Consider the following 12,327-nt stretch of genomic DNA (forward strand, 5'->3'; position numbering starts at 1 on the left):
GTTGCTAATTTTTCATCTTGCCAGCTTCCAAAAAATACCTAATGATTCTACAGTGGCGCCCGAACTAAAAGAGTGTTGGATGATGATTCTCCTGACTCAGGATTTGGTGATTGGGTCCCCTAAAAATCTCAGTCGCTTTTTAAAAGAGGGAGTATGTAAAGTATTTTTTCCGCCTTCCTAGCGTGCTTTCGTGGTTCTGCACGCTGGGCCGGTATTCCAGAGGTCCGTGGTTCGATTCCCGGCGAAGGCGTTTGCTATTTTTCATATTTCCTGCTTCGAAAAAATACCTTATGTCTCTACAAGCTATTATAATTTAAATGAATATTCTAAAATAATTTTCTCTGATTATCGTGTAAAGAATGCATTCCTTCATTTTTCTAACAAAAATTTAAAATTACTCTTGAAGTAAATAAGTATGAGATACAAAGTAAATAAGATAACTTCAAGAGTAAGTAAATAAGTATGAGTAAGTACCTTTTCAATCAAATATGAACATCGATGTGAAAATTTTCATTGCATATATTATATCCTTCTGGTAGGATATAATATAGAACCCTAATACCGAGTGACTTTTAAGTACTTTAAATTCTTATTGCCGAAAAATTTTATGAAATTCTCACTATGCCTGTTTACACAGACCACGAATGTAAACTGTTCTTAAGGAAATGTTACTGACACTTTAAAACGTTGCCATAAGCTTTACGGTCCATGATATCTCACACAAAATTTAATCTAGCATCAGAGATTCCTGCTATCTTATGCCATGGAAAATCTCTCAGATGCCCAGAAGATAGAGATAACACAAACTCTAGAAAGCGCAGTTTCTAAATTAATTTACGACATTCGCACGCGCTTTAAAAATGAACACGTACATCCGACGCGCAGGGATGATGCGATTTATTTTTATAACCAAATTAGTCCTAAGTGTCTGGTAGAATAGATCCGTCAGGTCGGAGAACAGAAAGTTACAGGAATTTGATTACGCATCTTAAGTAGGTTGCTAACGAAATTAAACAACTCCGAAAAGTGCAAAAGAAATTATAAATTCAAAGTTCGTCCAATTCTTTCTCATTTCTTTTTTTTCCCTTCCCTCTCGTTTCCTTCAACTCTCTAGCGCTTTTAAAACATTCTCTTTAATTACAGAACACTTCCTTTTCGTTTTTGTAAAAGCACTAATATCCTCACACAGCTTGAAGCATCTCACCAAAAAAAAATATCCATTGAGTAATTGCCAGAAGTACAATAGATACTCGCCGCTTTGTTGTCATCATATAAATGCACCATACCCTCTACTTACTTTTTTGTCTGTTAATTCCCAGCGTCGCAATGTTTTAGCGGCATTTTTTTTTAACTTTTATTTTTTGCTGTTGTTATTTACGGCTGAAACAATGCCACGCGCTTGCAATTAATGGTTGACCACTTAGTTTGTGTATCTGCTATCCCCTCTAAAATTAATTGCCACGCTCGGAGCATGCTGGGTAACCTAATTATCGCTGTGGAAGACCGCCAAACGGTCACCAGAGGGCACTGGCTGATTTATCACGCTGTGGTTGTTGCCAGAAACTTATGTCTACATTTTAATGCCTCCGCGCCTTTTTCTTTTACTCTGTTGAGAGAACTATCTAGGCGGCAAGCCACTTCCCGGAATCGGAGCCAATGGGAGTTTTAAGAGGTTAATGATTTTCTTGCCAGAAATTCCCGGATAGTGTGTAGAGCACATATTTAAAGACTCCAAAAAAGAAGGAGATGTCAGTATCGGTCGATAGCTTGTGACAACTAAATGAGAGAACTCTGGCGCCTTATTAATAAAAATCAAAAATAAACGTTGCTGTAATTTTACTTTATAAAAGGCGCAAGCAAAAGAATGCGTTATAATTTGTTTAAAATAATTTCTGTTTATTACACGATATTAATTTTTCTACTATGATTTTTAGCTTCTTTTGTTTCACGTTTATGAGTAACATTTTTCAAAAATTTTAAATAATTTTTCAGTTTAACATTACTAATTTAATGCAGAATTAAAACACTATATACATTTTATAGTGAAATGAGTTCTCAAGACAGGCTTCCATTAGTATTTTTTTTTTCCTAAAAATTTTCCATTTTATGCATTGGGAAAAAATTCAGTCTTTGTCAAACCTACTTTAAATTATGCATTGGTGATACTTTGTATTCCATTAGCAGCTCTCAAAACAAATCTGTTTTGAAAGCTAAAATTGCGTATGTTAGTGGGCTCAGATACACTTAAATTGCATTATTTTGTTTATCCCCGAAACAGATGTTTCTTCTACAGAAAAGATAGGCTTATTTTGCCATTTTTTTTTAACATGAAACTTTTTTGAAAGTTAAACAGTGTTCTTATTTATGTTAATGCCTTTTGGTATGTAAAAAGTTTAGGTTAACAAGAAAATGCGTTTAATTCATTTTGAGAAAATTCCATATTAAGCTCAGTACTTAATATTTACTTTTGCTTCTTTATCATTTATAAGTGTATAATGAGGATTAAATTCTGTGTTTGTATAACTTACGTGTACATAGAAAATTTGTGCATTTTTCAATAATTTATTATAAATAAACTTAATAAGTAATATTTTTTAATGTGTAATACTTACGAAGTGGGATCTCAGCTAATGTAAATCTGTTTACAACTCTGTCTTATACGCTCGAACTAAATGTGTGTCACACCCAAAAAAAAAAAAAAAAAAAAAAAAAAAACTAAATTTAGATATTGTTTATGTTTTCATGAGTCATTAAAATACGCTGATTTTAAAATTATTTACGCTAAATGTGGAAATATGTATTCAAATTACGATTTCATTACATTATTTCTTGGCACTATTTTATTCCATTTCGGGGTATGTCACTAACACTCAAAAATAATCAGCGTAATATATATCTGCTAAACCCTTTCCAGTACTTTTCTTGATCACTGAGTTTTCGTGGTTTTTTTTTTTTTTTTTTTTTTTTAACTGTTCGAATACTAAGAGCGTGGGAGTTTTTACGACTCTTTTAATTAGAAGATCATTTGCAAGCGAAAGACGTAAAAAATGCTCATACAGAAAACACAAAGAAAATGATGATAAAAGCAAAAACGATTAAGTAAAGCAGCAATCAGCCTACAAAGTTTAATTTGTTCATATAATCATGCAATATCAAGAAGGAACGCAGAAAACTAAAATTCAATAAAATCTAACAGTCTTTGTCTGAAAAATCACATTGTTTGAACTTTCACCTATTAGCTACCGCTTCTCGCCTTGCCGCATTAGGGTGAATCTAACCTAACGTTCCCTAATAACGATCCATCCTCTTTATATCATGAATCTTTTGCCAGTAAATCTGCTCATAACCCAACGAAAAATCTGATTCCAATTTTTTTCAGAATTGAATAAATTATTTAACAGAAAATTGATGGAAATTATGAATTGCTTTTATATATTTGATGACATAAGAATTTACGATTTATATTAAAAGCAATTAATTCCTGCTACTTCTGTAACAATTTGAGCGAGTTTGAGTTTTTGAAAATATACTTTACATTTCACGTGAGCACGAGGTGATATCGCATTTCATATAATTTTAGATCTTTTTTATATTTAAAAGGATAATAAATAGCTGGGCTAATAGTTTTCCAGAAATGTAAACTATTTAATTTCGTTAAGAGACGGTTGTCGTTCAGTGGAAGTTGTCTTAAAGAACCTTTTAGCAAAAGTTTACAATCAGCATTCTGTAAACTGCTTCCCTCCCCAAAAGTTAAACATGCGATGCAAATTCGGAAATAGCGCATGAAAAATCTTGAAGGGCTTGTGGTAAGATAGTCCATGTAGAAATTCTTTCTCTGTAGACTGTTTTCCATTTTCTTATTTGCGGAAAAAATTCCAGACAACTATAAGGCAAATCGGAAGGTGCATTTTTTGGTTATGTTAGGGCTACATATCATTACAGATATTGCAGTCCCACAGTATATTACTGCCTACAATGCATCATTGGCCAAACGCAATAGCATTGAATCTTCTACCATAGTCACCTTAATAGCCGAAGAATTGGTATGTGTCAATACCGTAAAAGAAACGCTAAATATGAGCTAGTAGTTTGTTTGCGCTATGGCACAAACTGATAACCTTTGAACATTAAGGCCAGGAGAGAAGAGAAAGTATTCCGTCAAAGTGAGCCCGATATAATCTTCCTGTTTGAATCCAGATTTATCCTGGAATCAGATAATAATTGTACACTGGTCTGAAGAGACAGATTAACATCAAAAAGCTCCACAAAGTGATTCAGCACAGCAGTGATGATACGGAGCTGGATTTTTTTGAAACAGGGATATCATATCAAAATACATATAATAATAGACTGTAGGACTTATATTTATTTTAACTAACATTTATTTTAAGCTATCTTTCCTGTCAAGCCTTTACTTTCCCCTAGAATTGCCAATGCCAGAGTATGTAAATTTTAGCAGAACGCGCAGAGTATTCAAATTTTAGCAGAGGTAAATTGAGTTTAAATAGAAGGGAAACGAGATTGTAAGTGTGCTTCTTGAATCGCGAGCGTGAAGGTTGCTAGGTAGAAATTTAAGAACCGCGCGTTTCGGCCTGTGTGCCTATTTCGGCAGTTTGTTGAATCTTTCAACTTCTTAATCAGAAAGTTTGCTGAATCTCAGCTGTATCTTAGAACGCGGTTAAGTTAGTAACGATTATAGAGCTTCGTAGGTAGTGACCTCGTTATTTTTTCATCCTGTCATTTATTTTTAGTTGCATTTTTGTCTATTTTGTTAAACCACCGGGTCGGCGTAGTTTGTGAGCGTCAAGTGAACGCAACTGTGATTTTTAAAGTGGAATAAAAAGGGATTTAAACCCTTCTTACGAGTTTGTGTAATTTACAGTTCAAAGCAGTCACTACCACTGTTGCTGACAAGTTGGGCCTCGCAACATTACAACATTATAAGACAATAATAAAACGAAAAGATGTACCAGAAGCAAGTTCTTGGTGCTTTTTTTTAAACTCTCAGCTGTAGTACAATAGATCTAGAATTCCATATGTTGTACGATGATTCATGTAAACGTACAACAGAGGGTGACGGATGAGTATTTCGAATGCATGTAATGATCGGTGAATTCTTCGAATTTCACTCTTACTGAAAATCGTTTGGATTTCCTCTCTACTCTCCAAGAAATGCAGACTTCTGCTGTTTAAGAATAACACTTATTGCGCTGTATTATTTTCGACCATATCATTAAAGGCTGAAACTTAGATACAAAATATATGTCAAGGAGACTGCATTTCAATTAAAGCTAATTTTTTTAACATAAAAAAAAATTGCTGACTAGACTATTTATGAAGCAAGCGTTTAAAGTTAAAATATTTTAATTAATTTTGTTGTAATATTCATGAAACTCAAATGAAGTATTTTTCTGTAAAATCCGAAGTCAATCAAAATATTAACATTTTACGTTAAGTTTTAAGACGAAAAGTTTTATTCCATATTTATCATATTTAATAACAATTTACTAGTTTGCTTTCTTAATGTTAAGAAAGGCAAAACGTAAAGGTTTGTAACGTAAAATGTTTGTAAATTTCCCGTCTTTCTTATTAAGCATCAACAGACACTAGATTGGAATCTTCGGAAATAAAATAAATCAACTCAAAGTAAAATCTTATACTGTACTATGGAGCTTTTTAAAGTAACTTTGTGAAACTTGATAATTTTTAATACAAGATTAAAATAAATTTTTAATTTTAGTTCCAACAAAAAGTAATAGGAAATGTCTAACATTTTAATGACAAAAAGTTTTATTCCATATTTATCTCGTATGCATTTAATTTCCGATTCAAGTTATCAAATGATATTTAACTTTTTTTTTTTTCTTTTTTCTTTTTTTTTTTTTTAAATTTAAAGTAACGAACGGTTTTTCACGGGAAGAACTGCACCCTAAAGAAAAGGAAGAGTGTGCTAACTGAGTGATCGAAATTTGATTTTGTAAAGGAGAAACAATGTAAAATAATCACAAATATTGCTAGATATTATTTTGAAATATTTATTTTTCATGTATATATATATATATATATATATTTCTTTTTACAAAATACAGAATGTTGGCACTCATTACTGAATGAGATATATTTCTGTATTCTATAATGTACAAATATAATTACACAGCGATACATGTAGTGATCCTTTAAGGAAGCTCACTCTTGTAGACTCAAGTTATTCTCCTTGCTCAAAGAGCATGTTTACACATTTTTTCTCAGTCACGAATCCTCATACATTTCTTTGTCACAGTATTTTGATTAAGAACAGATACAAATGTTATCAACATCGATCTTGCTTCAAATTGCAATCATGTCTGATAATGTCAAACACCAGTAGGAAATCGAGATAAGTATTTACCATCAGATTTTCTCGGCACTTTTAGCTACAACAGCTGACTAACGTCTCTATATCGTTTTAAACACGCTAAATATTGTTCAAGAAGGTTCCTTTGTGCTACAAAATTTTATCTACATTTTGGAATCCTTCTTTACAACTTCTAAAATAGAAGTCATATCACACAGTAGACGAACTTCTATTTTGTTACATTAATTCTGCAGCCTTCATTCCATAGCTACTATATACAAATCTCACATTAACAGAAAGCTCATGAACTATATTTCGCCACGCGTACGTTAATGTACAGTGGATTTTCTGTTTAAAATCTTCCAAAAGTACTTTATTTTGTTAGGAATGTACACCAGGTACTTTTGAAGAACGCTATTCATTATACAGTATTTAATATCAGTCGAAAAAGCAATTTTAGCTTAGCTGAAATAATTTGTATTCAGCATATTCAATCTTGATACCTGTTGTTATTAATTTTAAATATTAAAACATATTTAAGCAATTAATAATACTACAACTGAAAATCATTTTCCTAGACAAAATCAGAACTGAAATTAAGTTTCAATTTCAACTCAACTGAACTTTCCCTTATTTCCAACTCATCATCTTTCAGCTTGAATTTCAATCCATAGGACAACAATTTAGAAAGAACTAAAATTATCGCCTCGAATTAGTCACAAGGAATGAATATGAATTAACTTGCTTGCTTAGACTTGAGTTTCATCCCATTATGCACTTCTTTCCTCAACCACATGCAAATGAGATGATATAAAGTTTCGAAAAGGTAAGCCACATACACTTTACCTTTAATAAAACTGCAATCTGCCTGTTGTTTAAAATCCTCTAAACTCTGGAATAGCATAAAATATTCAGTAAGGTCTCCACAATGAAGAATCTGTCTGTCCATGACCGTTAGATGTGTTACCATAAAGCGTTGTTCCGTTTGATGTAGTAGTACAACTCGTTTGAATTTGGTGCCTTGGGGAAGTTGATCGAGAAGTTTCAACCTGAGACATAAGATTCACTATAGAAGACGTTGAACCACCATTACTACTTGTTGCACTGCCTGTCGAGCTTCCTCTAGAGCCGGGATTAGAACTAGTTTGCAAGGCATCATCTTCACTTCTTTGTGGTTCAGGTGATCGTAAGATATCAGAATTATTTGCAACATTGCTTCCAAGGATATGAATTGAAGGATGAAGTTGGTTATGAGCTACGCTGCTATACAGTTGCGGGTACAATAGAGAAGGTGGCACAACAGGTGGATTTAGATACATACTCGGAGCTCCGGGGCCTGAACAGCCATTACCATTATAATAAGGATGCGAAGACAGTAGGCCATATCCTGGATGACTCACCGACAGATAAGGAGGACTACCAGTGCTACTAGATAGTAGTGCCACTGTGGTACTGGGTTGCTGAGGATTAGCAACTGCAGTGGAAAGACCCTGACGTAATTCGGTAAGACGATCGGTGAGGCACAGTTCTGAGTTTGCTGCAACCGCTGCCATTGCGTTACTGTACCTGGAGACAAGAAGGGGATCTGTTTTCAAAGACAAACTTACAGCGTGATCGTTGAGAGCTGGGAAAGAGGAACCTGTAGTTGACACTGCTGAACCACGATCGCCTATACCTAAAAAGTGGAAAAGAAGACAAACTGTAAGATTATTTATGCTGCAAACTTAATCATTCAATGAAAAATGGAAATGGAAATGGAAAAATGGAAATGGAAACGGCTGGAAATGGATTAATTAAAAAAAAACGTGTTTACTACACAAAAATAGGTCTTTTTTTACCTTTCATAATGAAACTTTTTGAACAAGGACAGTAGACAAGCCAGCAAATGCAATAAATTGTTTTATCTTCAGTGTAAAATTCTATCTTCAAAAAAATTTCACCGATTTTACACAATTTGTTCTGCTTTCAAAAAACTAATAAATTATTAAAAATAGAGTGTAAAATTTATTTGTACGGAATCTCTTTTGTATCCTTTCTAAATTTACCAAAATGTAAAGCTCGTGAGGAGATACTTTCATATGATTCTCTAAGTACGCGTATTGTTTGTATTATTATAGTTATACAGGATATTCCATAAATAAACAGTATGAATTATAATCTTCGATATTTAATTTAGATAGGTTGCTAAAGTATCTCCCCCGACTTTAGTCTTATCGAATCCAGATGTGATGCTTCTTTAATCAGAGAGGTCTTTCAAAGATTAGTTTATTCTGAGAAGTTAACTGATCTGCAACGCCTGGAAGAAAAGGCATTACTTATCATTTGCCTTAACCTACCGACATCGAAATGAGTTACAGGAGCGGGGCATCTCGGCTGAATCTCTATGTTATTTTAATATGTAGAGTCATTTTTAACACACTAGAAAACTCATTATGAAGGTGCGCTTAATAGGTCATCTTGTGTAAATTGGCTCAAGTATTTTTAGATATAAAGTTACCTGTTAGAGGTAATGTGGAAGAACAAGAGTCTTGAGAAGATGGAGACACTCCCGCCAAAGCCGCATCTAATGAATAGGGTGGAAAACCTGTTCCTTGTAAACTGGATGCCGAAGCAAGGTAAGAAGAATAGGGATGGCCATAAGCGCCCCAGTGACTCTCAGCCAAATGAAGAGGATCTGTAATAATATTATAATAAAATTTAAATTACTGATCATAAAAATCATTAATAAATTTCTTCAAGTAAAACATGCATTTACACCTATTTCGCACTATAAGCTGTGACATACTATTTCAAAACTGATGATAAATTTTTGTATCTGTATTATGATGAAAAACACGCAGGTCTGAAACTAAAATTAGGCAAGAATCAAGCTTAGACTGGTATTGAGTTTTTAAAAAACTATAATACATTTCAAGGGAGTTTCCATTTTCCCAAGGAGGAAAAAAAATTCTCTAAATTTTAATTTTGGTTTTATAAAATGTAACTGACTACCCAGGAGACAATCTTGAAGCACGTATCTTTAAAACAGATGTCACGTTTTTAAGGATACATGTCAGTATCTTTCAAAACTTCGGCGAAATGAACTCGATATTCCTATTAAAATAAAACATCTAAGGCTGGGTTTTGGACAATTAGTATCTATTCTAGTCTGACAAAGAACCATGTATTTCATTAAGATTCGTGATATGAAGTGGTGCATTCTAGTAGAAAGTTTACTAACGGCATCACGTGGAGACTTTGAATCTGCATTTCTTGTTGTTTTCTCATAAATTAAGTTGAAAGTTAAGTTAAGTTGAAAGTATTAAACTAAAACAAATTAATTTGTAGAATAATTTCTTTCAGTTCTTGATCTGGTTCTTCGGCTTTTCTTAATTTAGTTTTTCTCCAAACTAAACATGAGTCAAACCTTGAAACAAATTTCGGCCATACGTGGTTTTGGCATGATGATGACGAATTCCAAAGCATTGTATTTGAATGTATAATTAGAAATAAGTTTGATTTTAGTGGCTTGTGCACAAAATCAGATATTAACATTGCATTGAAAAGAATATAAACCAACTTTTAGATACATTTTAGAAATATAAGAGACAAATTTCAAATAATTTAATCCTGTTCCCATTAATGGCAGATTTAATAAATTTCATGGTATATTATGATAACCAGTTATGTTACACAAGAGCTTATATACTAGATTTTTTATGATATAAGACTTTAGTTTCCTACTTCTGAAAAAATGAGTCATTTTATGAAAAGTTTCTGCCTCTCCTTCTACATGGAAAATACATTAAAGTGCACGGCTAATAAAAGCAGACAAGTCTTTCCGCCATATTCAATTTTAATTTGATGTGTGGTTTTTCATCGACTGGTCCGAAGAAAAACGAAACAAGCGGTAACAAAAAGCAAAGAAAGAAAAATTTTCAACTTCGTTTCACCAAAATTGGGATTTCACCCTCTCCCTTTGCTTCTACTGCTACATAGCTACCTTACTGTTTTTTTATTTCTTTGCCTTAAAATGTCTGGAGGGAAGACAGAAAGGGGGAGGGATTAAGTGCAATAATCGTTTACTTAGTGAAACACGAAGGATTTGATTGTTTCTGACACCTAAAGCAGTCACATGGCAGTGCTCACCGAAATGAAAGCGGAAAGCGGAAAGCGTTCGGAGAACGCTGCAACTAAAAACAAAGACAAAATTGCTCTTACAACTCTCTATTTATCAAAAACGGCGGTTTTGAGGAAGAAATAAGAAACCAAATCGAAAAAGAATGCTTCTGTAAAACGAAGCAATAAGAAGAATTCAGAAAAGTGAACGACGGAAGGCGTATGAAAGATGATTGTTTTGCCAATATTCCTCCTTAGAGTTGCACTTACGCCAACGCAGAAGAATTCTACTTTGTGGTTAACCGTCTCGTGATAAATATCCCCTCCTTACGACCACGAAAACCTTCCCATTTTCCTTTTCTCTTCTGTGTTAGATTCCTTTTTTTTTTTTTATTTCAGGAACAAAAACTGTAAGAAGGAATTGGCAACACGAAGGAGATGGGGTAAGTATCGCCCTCTGGTTGGTATGCCATAAAGGTGTAATTGGCATCCGCCGTTACAGGCCATTTGTTTCGGGACACTTTGTCCTCTTCTTCTTCATTACATTCGCCATTTATCTGAGCATGTTCTTTCTCTTACTCGTCTTTTCGCTCTTTTATTCGGTTTTCCTTGATAGGGCAGGTACATCAACCTGGCTGCCAACTTGGGTGACGGAATGACTTTTACGAGTTTTAAGGAATAATATTTACAACTTGTTTTGATGCCAAGGCTCGGGAAATGTTGTCGATAAGAATTAAGAGCTCTAAAAAAATCGATAACACTTAATGGGATTCAAAGAATAATCGAAATCGAATTTCTTTTTTCATTTGGGAGTTAGAGTCATTTTATTGGATGAAGGGGATTTTATAGCACTAGTGAATGGATATGCTACCAAAGGTTATAATTTTCACGAAACAGCGGAAAAAAATTTAGTTATTAAGATGACTTAGCATTAGTCTGATATTAATCTCAAAAAATGATGATTTGATTAGAGTTCAACTACCTTATTTTAAGTCTAATTATTGTAAAGACTAATAGAAAGTTTAAGAAGCGTTTTCGTGTCTAATTGAATAGAATTATGATGTATTATAGCATTTGCGCCTACTGCTGCAGTTTTAAAAATTAAAATTCTTTTTTGAGAAATTTTCTGTGGTGCTCATAATAAATGTTGCACATTCTTCGCTTGCAAATGACAAGTTTAATAGCCACTATTTGCAAAACTTCAACTTTAATTTGGTATTTCTTTCAAAAAGAGATGAAAATTCAATACATTTCGAGAGACAGCCGCCTAGTTCCAACTCTTTCAGCAAAAATACTTATTTTAATTTATGTAATGTAAAATTAACGTCAAAGAACAGTATAAATTATAAACTGCGTACATTCATATAGTCTTAGAATATTCAAATATTTGTATAGGGCGTTCGGAAAAGTTTGTAAGGTTATTTCAACTAACATACTTTTGCTTATGTGAAGATCTGTCCTATGCCTCTACTGTTTCATCTGCTTCACCAGACTATGTAGAAAGAGATGCTTTTAAAAAGAGTAATTTAATAGGAAGATGATTGGCAACTCCAGTGGCCGTAAATGAGCTCTATGTGTCCGATGTGAATGATATTTTGTCTGGCTGGGGAGTTTTCACCCTTTGAGTCTAGCAGAAATCCTGAAATTAGTCAAGCTAGTTGTAGGATATAATGTAAACGTGAGATTTGCAAATAATTGAATTCCATGTTGCTTGTTATTCAGAAGAGAAGAGGAAGTAAACTTCCAGCTGCTTTTATTTTTGTTATATTTATAAGATCTGGTAGTTTTGTTAAAATCTGGACGAAAACTTCATCTAGCAAGAGAAGGTTAGATTAAAATTAAGCGAAATTTAGTTTAACCATACCCCAGTTAATCGAATTTTGTTAAAATCTCAG

The 12,327-nt window shown here is 33.3% G+C and overlaps 1 protein-coding gene across 1 annotated transcript in view; it reads right to left on the reverse strand.

Annotated features, from left to right (window-relative positions):
• Nucleotides 1-6,007: 6,007 nt before the first annotated feature.
• Nucleotides 6,008-12,327, reverse strand: part of LOC118192821 (uncharacterized) — a 73,762-nt gene continuing 67,442 nt past the window's right edge. Inside the window, exons 4-5 of the mRNA XM_035363842.2 lie at nucleotides 8,832-9,008; nucleotides 6,008-8,009 (exon numbers count right to left, since the gene is read on the reverse strand). Coding sequence (XP_035219733.1) covers nucleotides 7,246-8,009; nucleotides 8,832-9,008 — 941 coding nt within the window. The 3' untranslated portion in view covers nucleotides 6,008-7,245. The remainder of the gene's footprint in view (nucleotides 8,010-8,831; nucleotides 9,009-12,327) is intronic.

This window comes from Stegodyphus dumicola, chromosome 9 (assembly GCF_044657685.1).
Source record: "Stegodyphus dumicola isolate Sdum_Otavi_A_Nest chromosome 9, ASM4465768v1".
Classification (NCBI taxonomy): Eukaryota; Metazoa; Arthropoda; class Arachnida; order Araneae; family Eresidae; genus Stegodyphus; species Stegodyphus dumicola.